Raw genomic sequence first — 20,261 nt, forward strand, 5'->3', positions numbered from 1 at the left:
ATGCTTGGGACTAATTGTTTGCTGATTTTTATCTTTGCTTGCTAAGAATCTTAGACTGAAGTACGTAATTAAATGTGTGAAAAATAAATTGCTAAACTTTATAACTGGCCAATACTATTCACCATGAAATGAAATATAGAAAGAGCAAATGGGTGATATTATAACTACGATGTACAGTTACTTGCATTTCAGTGGACATGATTGTCCACATACAATTTTAAAACTTTGACTATACCAGATGGTAAAAGAGTCTTAGTGAACATATTTGTGTCTGTATGAAAGATTGGAAGTTGAGATGCTACTCTCAACGTATTGCTCTCTGTGAAGAAGAATAAGCCACTGTGGCATGAGAAGAATTTTGATTATTAAAGTGTTTCCATTCCAGGACTTATATCTGTGTGTAAGTTTACCAAAATTTATTGTGTGAATTCCCACCTTTAAATCAGGACATGATAGCTTATCAAAAAAAAAGAAAAAAAAAAAAAAAAGGTTTATAGGAATGGAAGATGAGTTTTGCTCTCCGCAAGAAAGTGTTGCAAGACCTTGCCACCATTAGTGCACCAGCCTATGCCGGCTTCTTACACTGAAGTCAAATTCATAGTGAAAGAATTTTTTCCCAAATGTTTGCAAAAATTGGGCTGGTAATATGTATGACTGAAACTGCACTTACACACTATGAGAAAGAGGTGTGGAGAAAAGAAGAATCTGTTCACATTATCCAGTTTTAGAGGACGCCCTAACACAATGGTAAAAATTGTTGCCAATTACAGATTTTCTTTTTTCCAGTGAAAATCTAAGTGAGATGGTTTAGACTGAAATGAAAGCTGTTATGGTCTGCCTAGTTCAATGTTGTGTTCACCATGAAATGTGCCATTAAGGCCACTGTAATGAAGTAAAAAGTAAAAAATAAATCTTTAAAGCTGGAGAAGTCCCTTTTCCTCCAGGAGATCTGTCTTGAGACCAATGACCAAGGGGATAGCTTAATGTCCAGCAGCAGAGCTGTGAAGATACAGTCTATCCCTTTCATTCCCATGGGAGTTCCTAATTTGTAGTTGATATTTGGCAATTTTTTTGGTGTATTTGGTCAGGATCTGTTACATTTCAGTGTAGCTGTCTGCTCTGAGTCAAGCTAAGAGTGAAGCTGAATAAATACCTCCTGGAAAGTAAACATTATCATGGTAATCCTCAGTCCTGTGAATGTGGGACACATTAAGTTTCAGGGTGGTTCATGACACACTTTCAGTAAATAAACTATTAACCAAGATAACTTCTCAACTCTAGAAAAAAAATCAAAAGTGCCTTATCCATCTTTGAGGATGGATGACTTTGAGCTGCTTTTATAGAACTAGAGATTGGATCTGAATGGAAATGTTTAAGGATGTCATTTGAATGTTATTTACAAAGTTTCACTTCAAAGATGTGCTAATATGTTATAATTTAGTTTCAGCTTATCACCTGTCTTTGTTCTTCTAGGCGTTTAAGACCAAGGATGGCTACATCGTGGTGGGAGCTGGAAATGATCATCAGTTTGTCACTGTGTGCAAGGTGTGTTAGGCGAGAGTACAGAAATGTGTAACAGTTTCCATTCTCACTAGGAAAATTAAGATGCCAATTGCTTCTTTATTCTCCTTTTTTTTTTTCTTTTTTGGTATGGGAATAAGTGGTGAGTATAAATTCTAATCCTGCAGCTCTGGCTGATCATCTAGGGGACTGATACGGGGTCTGTGTTTTGGCCCTGAATTCAGAACACACCAGTTCTGAAACTTGAAGTACTTTGCCCTTTTGCCCCTGTGCACATCTGATCAACTAAAAAAAAAAATGAACAACCTAACAACTTTCTGATTTTGGAAGAGTGAATGTCATATAAGTCACACTGGTGTCTCTTTCAGAAAGAAATGTGACACTGTTTCTCCATAAAATACATGATAAAGTATTAACAAGGCAACATTAGGGGACGGGTTGTTCTTGTGCTACTTGAATCAGTACCCGAGCACATTGCCCTTTCGAGCACTACCATGTGCTGATCTGTGCTCACTGAGAAACTTGTGGACTTCTTAGAAAAGAACTGTTACAGGACTGTGGACTGATTTTGGAGTGGTGCAGAGATATGATGTTGAAGAACAATCTTTTTTAAAAAAAAAAGTTCTACATAAAATGTGTCAACATTCCAAACAAACAACCCCAGTAACATGTAAACTGGGACAAAAGAATTTTTGCATATAGCATTAGACAACATTTTTAAAAATTACAGGTCTACCTTTTTTGGCCATTGTGTTTTTTCTCTAGGAACTTGGATATTTAACATAAATTAATGACACTCAGGAAATTGAGCATTATTTTCCTCCATTTGTTCATGTCAGACATTTCACATTTCTGTGGAAGTTCACCACTAATAACTGGAATACATAGTAAGTGAACAGTGCTGTTTTGATTCTCTTTTAGTACAGTTTGGGGTATGTATCCCCACCTCACTATCTTGAGGGGTTCTCCTTTCACTTACTTGAACTGGCTCTTAACCTCTTCAAAATTTGCTCAGTGGGTTTTCTTTGTAAAGGTGTCTGCCCACTACAGTGGTCATTATCTTCACATGAATGAAGACTAATAGCTGAATAAGTGTCTACTTGCCACAACTCAATTTTATCAAAGACTCATTATCTCATAAAGGAAATCTTTCCAGAGTGTCCCAGGACATAGCTGTCTTCTTGGTGCTTTGTCATCTAAAATGAAGAATTATGTAGCAAATGCTTGTCATCCTGCCATCCTTGAGCAAGACAGAGCTGAAGATCCATCTCAGTAGGTTCTGACATCTTGATATGGGCACTAGTGGGCACTAAAATTTTAGACCATGCGCTTTACCTGACTTTAGGGTGCAGCTGAGAGAATTATGGTGTGCCTTGTTCCTACATATTCCCTCTGTAATCATTAAGGGGTGAATGGAACCCCAGAAGATAAAGCAAGATTTTCATGGTTTGTGTTACCCCAGAATGTATAGGACAAAAATTAGGTGAGACGAATATTAGCCCTGGTCTGCAGGCTGATGGTTTTTTGTTTAATCATTATAAATGTGTACCCTTATCAAGATAATGTAGGTATGGATTTGGACTATTGTAGAGGGATTCCTTGTGGAACAGGGGCCTATGATACCCCAGGACAGTCTGGGCACCCCAGGACAGTCTGCAGGCTTGAAAGGCACCGCTACGGAAGAACCCCTGAAGGGGCCTCAGGCTGCAGACAGGCTTGAAAGGCACCTGGCAGCAGGCAGCCTTGAAAATCCTGACAAAGTTATACACTGGTCGGCTCCCCCGCTACTTAGGGGCTGTCTTGTGGGAATAGGGCGTGAATCTTTGCAAAGTAGATATAAGTTGGTGTAAGGAAAATTAAAGTGGAGCACGATGCTCAAATCGTATCGGTGTTTGTATCGTGACTCTGGTCGGCTCCCCTGCACTCGGAACCGGCCCCCCCTCGCTAAAGACTATTAAATTGCCCAGAAATGAAATGATGAGGAAGTCAGTGGAATGCTGGAATGAATACTCATTAGAGATATGGTCTGTACTAAGTCAAAGGTGATTTGGAATTTAAAACACTGTGAAGAGGGAAAGCCAATAAAGGAAAAGAACTTTATTACAGGAAGGCCTGCAACACCCTAGTGAACTTTAGGAAATACAGAGACAACTAATTCAAACATTGGAATTGCTTTTAGAGAATCTTTCTCAGCTGAGTTGGTGCTGAAAATACAGACTGTATGGAAGCTGTTGCCCTGAAGACACATAGTCTAGAGATGTAACAGCTGGATTAAGCTGTAAACAATTGCAAACATTCTGCTTCAACTGTATCTTTTTGGGCAAGCAGAAAGAAAAATCTGGAATAATTCACTGTGATATTTTCAAAATCAATGACAACTAACTGTAGCTTGTTTGAGGACTTGGATAATTGCAAAAAAACTTTGTAACACTGCTGGCTGGAATGCATTTCATTGTGGTCAAGTGTTACAACAGCACATCCTGACCTGTGGCTGATTTGGTCTGATTAGGAAGACTGAGCAAGAGTCTTCAGAAGACTGAAGTTTTGTGTACAGCAAAGGAGAGTACTTTGCTAGTGTTGCAGGACAAAACACAGAGAGCATAAGCTCTGAGTGTGCATCTTAGAGCTTGAACAAGGCTTCAAACAGAGAACACCATTTTCATTCCAAATGTTCACAGTAAAATAAAGAAAATAACATTGTCAATGTGATGCAGAAAGATGAATGGTACATTAATGAATAACTTCTCAAGTGTGAATTTTTTAGTCACAAAAAAACCTGAGAACATATATAGACATGCAGCTTTATAACAGATGGATATTAAGTTAAAGCTGAAATCAGTAGCATTAATTAAAACAGTAGAGTGAGCAACTCCATATGACCGTTTTTCATATAACTCATCAAATGGAACCATAGTTTTCTGATTAATTTCTTGTTTTTTTAAGCTCATGTAAGCATTCACTATCATTTGCTTAGAACAACCCTACAGGATTTTTTTCTAAAGTAGTGATGTGTAACTCCAAAATAACAGTACTAAAAAAAGGAAGTAATTTTAAGGGGTACCAATAGTATTGATAAATGTCCAGATAGGAAAATTTAGCTATTTTCTAACGCTAAATTATGATATATTGTGATTTCCATCAACTAGATGATATAAATGCAGAAGGAAAAGAAAATATGCTGTGAATTAAGTATTGATGGAAGATGCTAGATTGATATTTTATGTTACCTTGCAGATAAAAATCTGCAGAAGAGTTATGTAACATCACCATTGTTCTAGCATAACTTGCAGATACCTTGTTTCCAAGGTTTAGTTTTGTCACTCTAGGTGAAAATTATGTCAAAGATGACTATCTGTTTTGAGTATCTCTAAATAGCTGTTGAAAGAATATCTGTTTTGCTAATGGTTTTATGTCATCAGCTGCTATTCACTTGGAAAGGAAGCTGTATCCTTATTCACTCTAGCAAAGTCAGGAGTCATTAAATGATGACTTCATCTAAACCAGTGTCAGAGAAAATTAGTAGAATGTTATGCTTGAAGCAAGTATCAAAGAGATTGACACCAACTTATGTATCACTTAAATGTGGTAGTACATAGGCATATGGATTCAAGAAGTGACTGAACATGTTAATAAAACATAAATCCATTGATGATTGCTAAATATATAGAAAATACATTCACTTCAGAAATGTCCTAATCAAAAGAGAACTGGAGTTTGGATGAAGATTAAGGAAGTGTTGTGTGTAGTGGCCCTGTTCTTAAACTCTGTTTGAGCATCAGCACTTAGACACAGCCAGAGATAGAATGACGGGCTATAGGAACTTCAGGTTTGAAGCACTGTATTTTTTTTTAAGCCATCTTAGAAATAGCCCTATAAAAAATGTAGCATGATTAGAATGATTATAAGACTCATCATAAGAAAAATTGGTCTTTAGTATGTGTTACTGAGTAAAAATACATAAAGAATATGTGACAGCCTCTTTTTTTATAAGATTCTATGCTGCCTTTCTCTGCAGCTGATGTAATTGGGGTATTTTTAGAAATCACATTTAATTATGATTATTTATGTTCTATAGAAAGTCATTGTGGCACAAATAGGTAAATTATATTGATTTTCCACACAGCTGCTTTTTCTAATGAATGCCACTACAAAATTCTAAGACTCATTCTGCATATTTAATTTCCTTTATAGTGTAATACACATTGTCTTCACACATTGTTTAAATTTCTAATGTGGCAGGTGGGAGTTACACATCGAAGTTATATTTCTCCTTTCTTAGAGGTTATACTACCACTTTTCTTTATTAATTCTTTTGGAAAAAAATAGTAAAGAAAACCAATGATGTTTCAATAGAAAAAGACTTTTTTTTTTTTTTTTCTTTTTGACAGAGATTACTGAAGTGGAAAGAAATAATCTTAGACATATTTTTTCTCAGTCTAGCATATGAAGTACAGACATACTTCTTATTCTGTGACATATAAGTTAGTGCAGAATAATCCCACAGATCTATCCAACCCCATGGTAATAACTTACTTTTTTAGTGTTCTATGCTAAGAATTTCTCCTGACTAGTCCTGAAAGTGTCAGCTAAGATATGGATCATCATATGGATTTCTCTCTTTTTCCTTTACTCGTTATGTAACATTAACCAGAAGGCTTTTTAAAAAAAGAAGTAATAATTAAGTTTTCGTTTATCTATATTAAATGATTGATGATAAGTAGCGATTATTGGAAATCAGTGATTTTTTAAAATCAGTAATTATTTTGTTAGCTATATATATAAAACTCCTGTCAAGCACATTTCTTACTTATCTTTAATTTTACTTAGATCCTGAATTTGCCTGAAGTTAGTAAAGATTCCAGATACAAAACTAATACACTCAGAGTCCAGAACAGAAAAGAGCTCATTGACATATTGTCAACCCGGTAAGTTAATTAAAAGGGAAGAATCTATATTTAATCTGTTAATGCAAATAATAATGTATAGCAAGCTCTCATCATGGGAAAATTCTATTTTATTCTTTTGAGATACTCTAGTTTTTAAAACAAGTACCACAAAAGCTTACTGATGTTAAATATTCTGCCTTTTGCACATAGACTGTAGTGTGGACTAAAGAAGCCAGACCACAGATCTAAGTTTTCAGAAGCTGTTTTAACTTCTTTTTAACATTAACTTGAATTTTAGTGAAACCAGTGCTTTCTGCTTTCCTGGATGAATGTAGCACCTGGAAAAAAAATGCTTGAAGCACCATTTGCTATTTCTGTGGGATTTTAAAGTTTTCTCTGAGTGTTTCTGTATCCAAGGGAGTTCCACTTGCTGCTACTCCCTTACTGCTGGTTCTGTATTGTGGTACTCGGTGCCACAAATTCTCCCTGGGCCATTCCTTTTGAAATCAAAAGGATATGTGTTTAGTTTTCTGTTTTTGAATCATCCTATTAAATACTTAATTAAAATTTCTTTTTAAGAGAAAGCTCAAAAAACCTTTTATTTGAGAGATTAAAATATTTTAGTCATCTTCCTCATTCTGTTTGAGAAGGCCTTATATCTGTGGAGTACTCTTCTGTTTAATGGAGAGGATGATAAATTGGTGTAATGGAAGAAAAACTAATCTGTGTAAACCTTCCCAAAGGTGGCTTCAGCAGCACCTCATAATTTGGGAGATGAGCAGAAGAGATGGCATATTTACTGTTGTCAATGATTCAAGAAAAGTCATACTGTCATGTTGACACTTGGCCAGTATTAGTCTTTGTCAACAAATGTGTAACAAATGAGGCAATTTTAATGGGGGGGTTTAGAAGCATTAAGTCAGATGCCTCCCTTTTCCATTCCATCCAAGAAAAAGAGTTTCAGTAGCACATCCACACCCCCCACTCTCAACCCCCCACATTTTTTGGATATTGAGAACCAGAATCATGAGTCATTAAAGAGTGTAGAGAGAGTTATTTTGCCTCTTCCAGTTGCACTTGTACTTTTGTCTCTCTCTTACCTGTCCATTTTCAGATGTCCTGCCCCTGCTGAAAAACAGAAGTACCAAGTGACTGCATTTTTGAATAATTATGGTGCAACTGTCCTTGATTAACATTTGGAACTCTTCTTTTGCCTTCCTATAACAAATGGATTGTGATAGCACAGATGAGGCCACTCTTGCTATATGTTTTGAGCCCCTGAAAGGCCATAACTTATCTTTTGACCTACTTTTGAGCTCCTACATTCTTGATGCATAGTCTTAGTTTTGAAGTTGGGTCATGTTGACTTATTACTTGGACTTCATTTAGTATGGCATTTATCTGATGTACTCTGGTACCTTGTGAGAAGGCTGTTTTGCCATCCATAGATCAGTTATTTAATAGCTCGTTGCTTCTGGTTAATTTTGGATGTAGTAATATTTTTTTCCTATGGGCAATTTCTGAACAAGAAGATAAAGTTCAAGGAACAGCTGTTCTTTGGATTGCCAGAATTACAATTTGTTTTTATATCTGTAGCTATTAGTTAATCAGATTACATTATTGCTCTTCTAATTACTGCTTTATGTCTTCTTTTTTCTTTTTAGCTTGTGTTCTGTTTTATTGTTATAATTTAGGCTGAATTTCTGCACATTATGTGCAAATATGTAAATGTATACACATTTTTGGAGAAGACATTTCTAATGTATTCTGTTATATTATAGTGAGTTCATCTGGCAGTCAGTTACAAAACACAGATTTAACAAACACCTTCTTTATTCTAATTGAAGCTGAATATGTTTCCACACACATTCTATGGTAACTTTGCTTTTATTCACTAATGCACAGTTTTTTGTAAAATTATATGTGGTTTATTTTTGAAGTTACTTAGAGAGTTAAATTAATAGTTTCTCAGTGCTGAAAAATGTCAACCCTTGAGAAATGAAGGGAAATGACAAAATAGTAATGACAGAATTTCACTGAAAAATACCTTAATTTAATCACTGATTGCTTGATAGTATTACAGCTTCCAGCACATGGAAAATATAAACCTAAGGTGCATTACTTGGAAAAAAACACCTGCAGACCCTTCCATTCACTCACTGTATGTGTATTGCTGTCCACCTTAAAAAGAATTTGTGGAGATATGAGCTGGAGCAACTTGGAAGACATATTCTTAGACACAGCTTTTCTCAGCCTAGCATATGAAGTACAGTTGTGTGAAGTACAGTACTTTTGTTAAGATGAGCCACTCCTTTTTTCCCCAAACTCTTCTGCTGCCATTTTCAGTTTATACATCCTTCCTGTTCCTCTAAGTCATTGGTATTTTAAGCAGATGCAGTATGGCAGATGCTTGGTACTCTGCAGTCACTTGCATATAGAACTGCTATTGCACAGTAGATATAGGCATACATTTTTTTTTCAAGCCTTTGATGCTGTTATAATTCTAATAAACCAAGGTTCCACCAGAGCCTAGAGCAGGTTTCCATTGACCTATCTACCCTGTCCCCTTGCTCTTATCCCTTTTGAACTGTTTCTGGAGCTATGTTTCACCTTTTATTTTCCAACTTTTCTTAATTTTTGAAATGAACTACCTGCAATTAATTTCTAACTTCTGAGCATTTAGTAAGTGCAAAAAGAAGGATTTTTTACTTCCTCCTCTTAAGAAAAAGGGTTTGCTAGGCTTTTTATAGGAATAGAAGGAGGTGTTCAGACCTGCTCAAAGGGTCAATAAGTCCCTGAAGTCTTGAGCATTTAATTCACTTCATGTGTGGAGCTGAAATTTTTGAAAGCATCTGAACTCTGAGTACCAAGGAGACACTTGATGACTTTCTTTAGCTAGAGTAAAAAATTGAGCAACTGAGACTCTTTGGTCACAGTTTTATTCTAGATGTGTGAACAAAGGAAACATTGGGACAATTTGTCAATCTTAAGGAATGCTGTTTTTTTTTTTAAAAAAGGCCCTGTCTTGGGAATTCTTGACTCAAGTGACCTCTAATTTAGATCAATAATTCTACTCACCACCTGATAATCATGCCAGATTTCAAGGCAGTTAGGTAACCATGGGGATCATGCAGCACTTAGAAGAAATTGACCTTTAAACAGAAGACTTCTCAGAAAGGTGTGAAATGATGTATTCATCAAAGTCAGACGTACTGAACTGAGTGAGATTACAAGATGGGGATGAATATGGCTTCAGACATATATGTAACTTGAAACAACTCTGAAAGGTGTGAATTGCACCATTCATTTCAGGAAGAATTTTCTTATCCTCTTTCTTCTATGACAGAAATGAAGAGTGAAGCATGCCTGTCCTTATCTCTTCAATCCAACTTGCTCTCTATACATCTCAACTCCCTCTGTAGGGCACAAATGAAAGGTAGAGAGGGACAGCAAGTAAGGAAGTTCACATATCTGCAGAGATTGTTGGATCCCAATAAAAGCGACTGGAAGTGGTGTGGAGTGGTGTGCTGCTTCTAAGACAGCCTGCTCTCACTCATACTGAAGCAAGAGGACGGAATTACAGAAAACAGTTCCATATTGAGACATGGAGTGTTTTTCAGTTCCATAGTCTACGGGGAAATGAGTAAAATGCTACAAGGATCACTGGTTCACAGGATATTCACAGTGAAGAAGAATATAGATCTGTGGGGTATTTTGTATTTGTTTTGCTACTGGTGGTGTTGTCCCTTTCCCATCTCTACTCCTCTTTCTTCTCTACTGGTTTTTTCATATCCCCATCATCTTCCTCCACTTCCCACAGGCCCTATTCCTCCTCTTCGTCTTATTTCCTCTTTCTCCTCCCACTGCTAACATTTACACATCTAGTCTTTGCTTAAAAAAAAAAAAAATTGTTGCCTTCTGTGTCTTCCTCTCTATTTAGGTTACATTTTCCCCAAATGACAAGAAAGCAGAACTCTGATACAAACGAATTACCTCTGCCTTCCTTTCTTGTGTATGTGCCATCAATTTAAAATGACCCTGCCTGGGTGGAGGTCAGGTTCAATGGCTACCACTGAGGCCCCTGAGACTCACAGCTCATGTGAGAACTGACAGACTACAGAGCACTCTGTTTTTAAAGTTTCCAGTGGAAACCTCTGGTTTGTGAGTTAGATGTACATCTAACTCACAAACAGAAGAACCAAGTTTTAATTGTTGCTCTGTTCCCTCTTTACCTCCCTTCCACTTTTACTTCTGCTTCCACTAGAACACAATAGTATCAGACACAATGCAGATGATTTTGTATGTGTGTATATATGCATGCATATGTCAAGATACACATATATAGTGTGCACATGAAATTTGAGATGCATCTGTGCAAAAGCTAGCACAATACCAGTTTTAAAAGAAGCTGCTTTGAGAAAGGGGGCTTAATCTCTTGACCTTCTTCTTCAAATTACTCCATATTACCCATTAATCCTACTATGCACCTCAGTAATGTAGAGGCATTTTAAGACAGGACAGCTAAATGTGTACTCCAAGGTTTGGGAAATTAACCTGTAAATGGAACAGTGTGTGGGGGTGTATGAGTGTAGGGGGAAGGCCCTCAGCCCTTAAATTGAAGCAGTTCCACATAAAGAACACATAAATTCAGCATGATTAGTGCTCCTGCAGTTCTAACTAAATTATTGTAGACTCAGAGGTGTTAGGGCTGGAAATGATTCAGAGTAGAACTTCTATTCCTAGCGCTTACATTTTAAACCCCTTATTCTTGACTGTACACTACAGCTGCATGCTGCGCATATAAGTGTGAGGCGAAAAGGAATGAGCAGGAAGGAAACACAGAGGAACTTGATCCTCAGTTAATAAAGTCGTTGCTAAATTGTTTCTACCTAGTAACAGAAGAGGAGGGCTCCTAAAGGGGAAAGAGGATTGTAAGATGTTTAATTTGCTTGATCAGGAGCATTGTTAAATTCACCCTTGTTGAGACACACCCAGTCTCTGTAAATCTCCTTCCCTATCCCCACCATTTCCTTTTCTAAACCAAGGGCCTTGCTGACTGAAGTCACTATTGATAACATTACAGGAATGAGGGTCTGGTTGTTTACAGCTTCAGCAAGACAGGTGTCTGAAGTTTGAAAGACAATTGACTTCAGTGTGGCACTGCTCATAAGGTTTACTCTCCCCAGTCATCTACCTCACCATCAGTACATAGAGGGTTGAGCTGTATGGATATCAGCTACCAAACTGCCACCGTTTGCTTTAAAATGCTTTGTTTTAAATTGTTATTAGTTTTATGCTGACTTCTGTGCATACAAATGAGAGAGATCCAAAATGTTTCAAGCATCTGATTTTTGGACCGGGTAAGCTAACGTGTGTTTTTTCTGTTCTTTTCTCACTGTTTAATAAACTTCTAAGCTTTTCATACCCTTGTGAAGTTCAACATCCTTTCTGAAAAGGAACTTGCCATCTTTTTTCTGATGACATACATTTCTAACTTCAGGCTGCTGAAATCAAGGCAGGTCTTTTTATTGATTTTAAATGAACTTTTTGACCTGACCCTTGTTAGCTCTTTAATCCCCTTGAGTGAAAAGAAAAACAGCAACAAAATCAATGCAACTTTTCATCATTCTCAATGTGCTTTTACTGATACGTGTTTACCTAGCTGATTTCCAGTTAATTTGCAATTCTTTTGTCATAACTATAAAAGTTACATTCCTCTTTTATACTTGAGTAAAACAGAGGATGGTTGGGAAAAAGTAGTATATTTCTAATGTGAATAGCTTATTATCTGACTACAAAAAGAACTAGTTCTGTTACATGCTGGATTAAGTCAGTAGCCATAAGAAATACATTTTACAAGACAGATGTGTTTCCCTCTGTCTGGTATGCCATTCCTTAAAAATCATGTATGGTTTTAAGGCAGCACGCAACTCTTGATAGAGAAACGAGAAAATCCATTAATCTCTAGCAGAAATTTTGTGCATAAAGATGAAGGTTTATTAACAGTTCTGTTAAACTGGTAGCAATATTTATAGTATGCAGAAGTATAAAAGAATTTTCAGGGTGGATTTGTGGTATCTACAAATCTCTGGATAGTATTTTAGGTAGCTACCACTTAAAATCTACTGTAAGTGGCATCTTTTAAAGTAGTTGAAATATCTGTCAGCAAAACCTGTCAGTACAATCATGTTGATCCCAAATATTTTAATATTCTGTCTGTTTTGGTTTTCCCAGTGATTCATCAGTAAGAGGAGACTAGATGCTAACAGAAATATATACAGACTATTGAGTGAATACTGCAGTATTCACTTTGAAAACACTAATTCTATATTCACTGTACACTAAAGGATAATGATCCATTCCTTGAATTTTCCAAACAAATATTTTCTAGAACGTTTATTTTGTATAGTGTCTTCCATAGATACTACTCTAAGAAACTACAAACTCTCTTAGTCATTTAACTACCATTAAAGAGGTGTTTGGCAGTGAAAAGAGAAAATATTGTAGATATTTGGGAGGGAAGAGACTGTTGATAGAACAAAATGAAGCAAAAACCATAATGCAGATTTGGGTTGTACTAGAAAACACAGGAAGGCTGTTGTGGACTTTAGCAAGAACAGAGGAACTTTTTGTGATTGACCGCATGTAAAAAGCTCTTACTAATCCTAGATGTTGCTGTTCCATCTGTATTTGGTAGCTGTCCAAATTACTTCTCTAAATTAATTGCCATAAGTTTCCTATAGAAAAGAGCAGTATTTTGCTTCAGTAGTTCTTCTAAACTTACTTTGTGTGGAATTGGATGGTTTTATTCATTAGAGAAACATGGTTGCCCTTCCACATGGGATATAGAGAGGATTGAAGGTTTCCTAGGAAACATAGAAAATGGAATACACAAAAAGTGGATTCATTCATGCTTTTGAAGTCTTTGTTTCATTGAAAGATAAAATATTGCTAAAAAAAAAGAAACAAATTTTACATTAATAATTATCAGGATGAGAAACTTAGAAACACACCCAAGTGCTGTTAAAATATACTAACTGATTAAAGCCATTTCATCTAACTTGCACAAGTCAAGCAGACTTTTTCTTCTGTTTTGTATGTAAAGATCCATTCATTTCTTCTTCTTTTTTTTTTTTTTTAAATTAGAATTTGTTAGAAAGCAGAAGGGAATGTATATCCTGCTTTTTAAGAAGTAAAACTACTCTTGTAGTTTATGTAAGAAAACAAGGTGCAAAACTTTTTTTATTTTATATTTAATTTTTTGCCTTTTGGAGGTTTTGTCTTATATTGTGCTGTAATGTTTTTTGATGAATTTGCTGAGTGTATAGTTTAAATTTAGATGTTTTCATTTAATGATGCCTGCTAGATTTACTAATTGAAGAAAAATATATTTAGTTGGATTTCTTCCAATTTCAATTAGTTCAGGTTATGCCACACTTTCTATTCTTAAAATATTTTAAAGCATGAGATGTATTTAATGTTAAATGTTCTGGAATCTGATGCCTCATTTCAATACTGCAACTTCAGTATCTTTGTGAGTGCTGTGTAATTCAGTGCAGAGGAGGCTTAGAGTACTGTTTAAAATGCAAATAAGACATCACAGAGACTTTGACTTCTTCAGGAAGTAAGCCTCAGTTCAGACTTTGCAGTAAATATCCTAGCAATGGCTTTGTTCTTCATTGGGGTACATGTTCTTCCTTTCTCAGAGGTGTTTTCAGAAAGAGCCTGCATTTGAGCTTCATACCACAAAGTAGTACAGTAAAAAGCAAATCCTTTTGAACTTCTAAAATTCTGGTAATAATTGCAGAAAGCTAAGCTACAGGTTTAAAACATTTCTACAAATAAATCATAGGTAATTTAGATGGCATTTATGTGATATTTTAAATATATATATGAATATAGCAGATGGAACATTTTATAGGAAAAGGGACTCATCTGAAAATATATGAAGCTGTAGCGTGAATTGCAGTGTTGAGCTCTCCTGAAATCACTGAGTAAAAGCAAGGTAAAGATTCTCTTGCAAGTGTCATGTTTCAGAGTTCGGATGCTCTACAGTCTTGGATTCCTAGCTCAGGTTTGGAAGATGGACCATTGTTTAGTCTTGTATGTGTTTCCATCAGTGGTTTTTTTTATGCATGTGTATACATAAAGAAAGTAAATTTTTTTTTCTTAACTGAAAAATATAAAAAGTAGGATATTTATTAAAAAACAATGAAAAAGCACAGAAATACATTTTGAAATGTGTTAAGAGAAAAAGGATTGCCCAGACCTTCTAAATTCCTGCTCACAGAGCTTTCATTTTCAGGAGAGAATGTCAGTCTTCTACTTCTTGGAAGTTTTTGTTGAGGGTCTTCTCTTGTTATTTTGGAGTGCTGAGCATGTTATTAATGGATACTTAGCAACCTGAATATCAGCCCTTCACTGTAAGTAAAGGTATTTATTTGTGTAAGTATTATCAAAAATTGTATTTAGTTGAGGGAATAATACATACAGGTTGATAAAAAAAAATCAACAGCTGACATCAGAGGGAAAAATGAACATTTTTTATCCAGGCCTTATCTTTTATCAGATTTTGAAACAGTATTTCTCCCTTAATGATGTACAGCAGATGCTTCAATATATAAAACATAGTTGAATTAGCAAAATAGTTGCATGCTGTTCCTCTCAAAATCTGAATACTAGACCTTTATTGTCAGTGGTGATGTTCTGTTTTGGTTTTAAACAGTGTACTTAACAATATGCTCTCAACAGCCTCCCTTTAACACAAATAAAGGAAGCCATTCTACATCAGAGTTAGATACAGAGTTTCAATTTCAAGAGGAAATTCTGTGTGTGTCCCTGAGGATAATAGAATGTGGGATCTTACCTCTTTGGGTTGAAAGCTTTTAGGAATTACCTCCAGCCATCAACAAATAAATTAACAAGTAAGATTAAGACAAATGTTAGATCCATTCAAAAGAGGTACTTTCAAAACCAGACAATCTCTTGTTTTCTACAAAATTGTGGCATGTTTTTTCTGTTACATAGGAAGGAAAACCTAAGCACAAGCTAAAATTGTAGAAATTAATATAGAATCACAGAAATTTTGCTTAACATACACATATGTTCTGCAACATACATATACAACTCCACTGTATATTGAGTCATTCACAATGATGTAACTGAAGAAGAATGTATGTCTTGAAAATTATTCAGATTTACCACAACACCAGGAAGCAGCATACTGGTTCTGCAGATATAGATTATAAACACTCCTGTTGAAAAGACTTCATTTTCAGGCTATTCTTTAAATGCAAAATTTTGGTTTTTTAGAGTCAGGAAGATATTTATAAACTCTTTCTTAAAAAGAAGTGCAGGGACATAACATAGCAAGACTTATTCATTAGCAACAGATCAATTGAATGCTGATACATACATTAAGAATTAAATAATTTCTTAGTGATGGTCTTCAGCACCATGGTTATAAAGTTGAGTCCAAGATTCCTCTTGTAGCTGTCCTGTCTTGTTAGAAATGAGATAGTAGAATTTGAGGCGTCAAAAAGTAGTAGCTGAAAAAAGCTTTCCATTTATAACAAGGGAGTTAGTGGGCCATGAAATATGAACCATCTCCGTTGCTAGCAGGGAACAGCAGAGTTTTATATAAACAGCGTCTATAACTGAAGTGAAACAGTTTTTCATGTGAATCTCATTTATATTACGCAGTAGTTTGAGCCCCAAACCTTAATAATAGAAGGCTATGAATAACAAGAATATATTGATTATGAGAATTGTTTTCAAACTGTACTTTAAACTAAAATCATGGCTTCTTAATAGCTCCAGTCACTGAGGAAGGAAGGTTATCTGCCTCTCTAGAGTTACCTTTTTCCCTAGTTTCAATGCAATGTACCTGGTTCTAGGTAAATTGGATGGACCCTAGATGTGTCCAACAGCAGCACTATCTTTATGGCTGGCTACATCTTCACAATGAAATAATTTTAATATTCACTGAAGTACATTACATATAATTAGACATTGCAATATTCTTGTATCTGTTTTCTTTAGAAGCTATGCTGCATTATGCTTCATTTCTTCATGAGTCATTCTTTATTTTATAATACATTTTGCACTTCTAAGGCCTTTTATTTTGATTTTTCTTTTTTATTGCTCCTTCCATTTCTTCTAGAATTATTTTTTTACTTCAGGAATAAAGCTTCTAGCTCTGAGGAAGGACTATCCATAACTTGTGCTAGAAGTAAAGCTGAATGTTACTGATATTGTTCCAAATTACACATAAGGAACAGCAAACTGGTAGCTATTGAATACCAGTAATTGAGTGTCCCTTTCAAAGGTTTCTATTAATTTCATTTCAATCAGGTCTTTAAATTACATCTAATTTCTTTTTGGTGTTGGGTGTATCATGAAGTCAATCTTTGATTTCTAATAAGCTGGTACACCTCTGTGGTATTTATCTTCCTGAAATTTCAAATACTATATCCAAGAAAGTTCACCTTTGATTTGGGATCCCAGATGACTGCAGAAAATACCATCTCTCAGTGAATGACATTGTTTCAACAGTGTGTTTTCTTCATGTATGCAACTCTACTAGTCAGATTAGGAAAGAAAAACTATCTAGAAACACAGGGGAAATAGAATGGTGTTATCAGTTATGTAACTGAATGCTTAGAAAGAAATAAGATGAGCTTTTTGCATGTGATACAAAGACCTGCAGCAATGTGTTCACTAGCATATAGGCGCTGTGTATACATGCTGAACTGGATGTCCTTAGGATAGGTTTTGCGACCATACAACAAATAAATATGTAATCAGTCTTGTTATCTGACCTAAAAATGTGGTTTTTAATCCTGATGTATGTTTTCGATGGTGTTTTAGATCAGCTTTTAATGAGCAGTATTGTATGGTACTTGTACTCACACTGTATCTTTTTGTTGTTAAATATGTACATGATGGAAAACAGATGTGAAACACATTAGTATAATTAAGAAATGGAGGAAACCCATTGATCCTTGTTTGAAACTGATGATAAATTTATGATGTATTCAATACATCATTCCTGGATTGCTTCAGATGATCGGATAGAAATAGAAGTCAGTTCAGAGGTGTTCTATCCCCAATGTCTTTGGGTTTTGCATTTCTGAAGAACATAGGTAGTACATTTTTGTTACTTTATTCACTGACTGGGAAGAAGTCAGTGGAGTACAGAAGCAATGAGAGAGGGAGGAGACATGGTATACATTTCTTAGAATCTGAAAGTACAGCGTGGAAACCACATTCATTCTTATTTGCTCTCAGGTTTTCAGAAAAAGCGACGACTGAATGGTTGCAGCTCTTTGAAGGGCGTGGGGTTCCATACGGCCCAATCAACAACATGCAGCAAGTGTTCTCGGATCCTCAGGTTGGTCCTCACCAAGCATCTTCTGTACATTATTACATGTGTTTTATGAATGCTGAGTAATGATCACTTTGCCTGCCACTCAGACCTGATTTTGGCTACTTTAAAATGGGATTTGAGAGGTTTATGATAGATTGAGTTTAAGCCAATAGTATGTCATATTAAGAAATAAATACAGATCCTTAAATGAATTATATGCTTGGGAACTCAGATTTTGTCATAACAAATTAAACCATAGGTATTCCACGTCTCACGTAGAGAGTCTATGTTTCAAAACTGGCTGGTAAAACAGAGAAAGGAACCATAGCATAGTATGTAACTGCATTTTATCACATAAATACACAGAAAAGTACCTTCTTGATGCCCCAAAAGAACTAATTTTCTGTATGGAGTATGGATAACCAAAATCAATTCTGTTTGAAAAAATGGACAACATTTTGACTGAAAAAAGAAAACTGAAGCACAAAATTTATATAAAGAAAGAATCGTAACCTTTTCTTGGCCTGGTAGTTTCACTGGCTGAAAACAGTTCATCTATGTATCTATTTTAAATGTTAAATATTACACTGAATTACACCTATGCTTAATTAAAAACAATATTTTTGTTTTTTAGTATCTGTAAAGTTATCTTATTTGCATATTCCCTGATGCCTCCCCTACTTTTTACCCTCTGGTTTAGGATGGGTTAAAAGGCCCAAGATAAACTGAATTATACTGTCTTGAGTACTGTGACTGAGCATTTTAAGGCTATTCTAATGTGTGATGAATCTCCTCTAAGTTGATTTTTACTAAAGAGAATCACAAGAAAAAATGATTGATCATTGACTATTTTTGTTTTTTCTTCCAGTTTTGTACATGTCCATGTCTGCTGTCTGAAGTGTTTGTCATGGTCGTGATTGTAGTGTTGGGAAAATAAGAGCAGGCAAAGAAATCTCTGTCATAAAAGAATATGTTTATAACAAATATGTTTGTTATAAATATTATTATATGTCAGAGGCATAAAATAATATTTGTAAGGTGACTGCAGGGAAAGAATCTCTTTTATTAAATAAATATGCTCTTTCTCCTTAAAATGATGTAGTATCATGCCGTAAAGTATGCATGGGCCAAATTTTTCACTTCATAACTTTCACAGGGATTAAGGTTGGGCTTTGAAGAACATACAGCAAGAATATTTTACTCAGACTTGGCTCTACTTGGGGCAACATTGGAAAAATATTCTGTGCTTTTTTTTGATGCTTTTTTGATGCTGTGAATTTTAAGAAGTTGAGTCTACTCTGAAAGAGACTGCCTTTAAAACATTATATGTCATGGGCTACTACCTCCCAGATTGAAAAGAGGTTATCTTGGCTGCCTTGCACTTGTTAGAATTCACCTAAATAATATTTCCACATACATTTTATTATAATTTTATATATATGTCAGGTTATTACTTGACATAGTTAGCTTATCTATAAAAGGTATCATGGTGCTTTGCAGTTAGATATGGCATGTGTTTCAAAATATCTTCCTGTAAAGCAGCATGCTAATCTCTTCCTCACGAAACTGCTTGAAAAGCTTTATCTTTTCCACACCCTTCTCTGAAATACATGGCACCCAGACATTGCTATCGGAAATTAAACACCAATATTTGTGCAGAGCTGCATGTTACACATTTATTTAATTTCTGAAAGAAGCATTTTCTCACAGGCATTTTCAGTTCAAAGGAAGCAGGGAAAAAAAGAAGACTGAGACTTTCTGACTGGCGAAGAAGTTTATCACCTGAGAGACTGTATTCTAGGCATCCTCTGTACTATGAAATCCAAGTTATAATAGGGGAAAACTGTTGCAGTGGGGATCCTGCAACACGCATATATCAAACCAGGCGTCCCGTGGAAAGGAAATATATATGGACAGACAGATTCTTGCTAGATGTTTCAGAGATGTTTATTTCTCCAGCCGCATGGCCGGAGCTCTGCCCAGGAACTGTTCCAGTCACGGGACCAAGGGTCCTTCTGCCCGCGCAGGGAACACAAACCAACCAATGGGAACGAGGCTGAGCAGGGGCAGGGAAACCCCGTGTCTGTGCCCTCAGGGCCCCTCTCCCAGGGCTACACGGCGGGGGAGGAGACCCCAACAGAAAACCAGCACCCACCAACAAGAACATACTCTAATCACAGCAAGATTTTTCATAGAATCATAGAATATTTTGAGTTGGAAAGGACCTTTCCAAGGTCATCTACTACAACAACCCTGCCATCTTCAGGTGTATCTTCAACAAGATCAGGTTGCTCAGGAGCCCCATGCAGCTTGATTTTGAATATTTTCAGGGATGGGGCATCTACCACCTATCTGGGCAATCTGTTCCAGTATTTTCCAAGCCTCATTGTAAAAAATTTTACTATAGTTAATCTAAATTGACCTTTTTCCCATTTAGAATCATTAACCCTTGTAGTATCACAACAGGTCCCGCCAACAATTTTCAT

The 20,261-nt window shown here is 35.8% G+C and overlaps 1 protein-coding gene across 3 annotated transcripts in view; it reads left to right on the top strand.

Moving 5' to 3' along the window:
- Window positions 1-20,261, top strand: part of SUGCT (succinyl-CoA:glutarate-CoA transferase) — a 346,089-nt gene that overhangs the window by 130,518 nt on the left and 195,310 nt on the right. For 2 of the 3 annotated variants that reach the window (XM_008633828.2, XM_017734627.1), the window contains 3 exons: window positions 1,474-1,545; window positions 6,349-6,446; window positions 17,697-17,799. In XM_008633828.2, the coding sequence (XP_008632050.1) occupies window positions 1,474-1,545; window positions 6,349-6,446; window positions 17,697-17,799 (273 nt within the window). Of the gene's footprint in view, window positions 1-1,473; window positions 1,546-6,348; window positions 6,447-17,696; window positions 17,800-18,643; window positions 19,681-20,261 lie in introns of those variants that run through there. The other variant, XM_017734628.1, reaches the window with a different exon arrangement.

Source organism: Corvus brachyrhynchos, unplaced genomic scaffold, assembly GCF_000691975.1.
Source record: "Corvus brachyrhynchos isolate BGI_N302 unplaced genomic scaffold, ASM69197v1 scaffold94, whole genome shotgun sequence".
In the NCBI taxonomy this organism is placed as follows: domain Eukaryota; kingdom Metazoa; phylum Chordata; class Aves; order Passeriformes; family Corvidae; genus Corvus; species Corvus brachyrhynchos.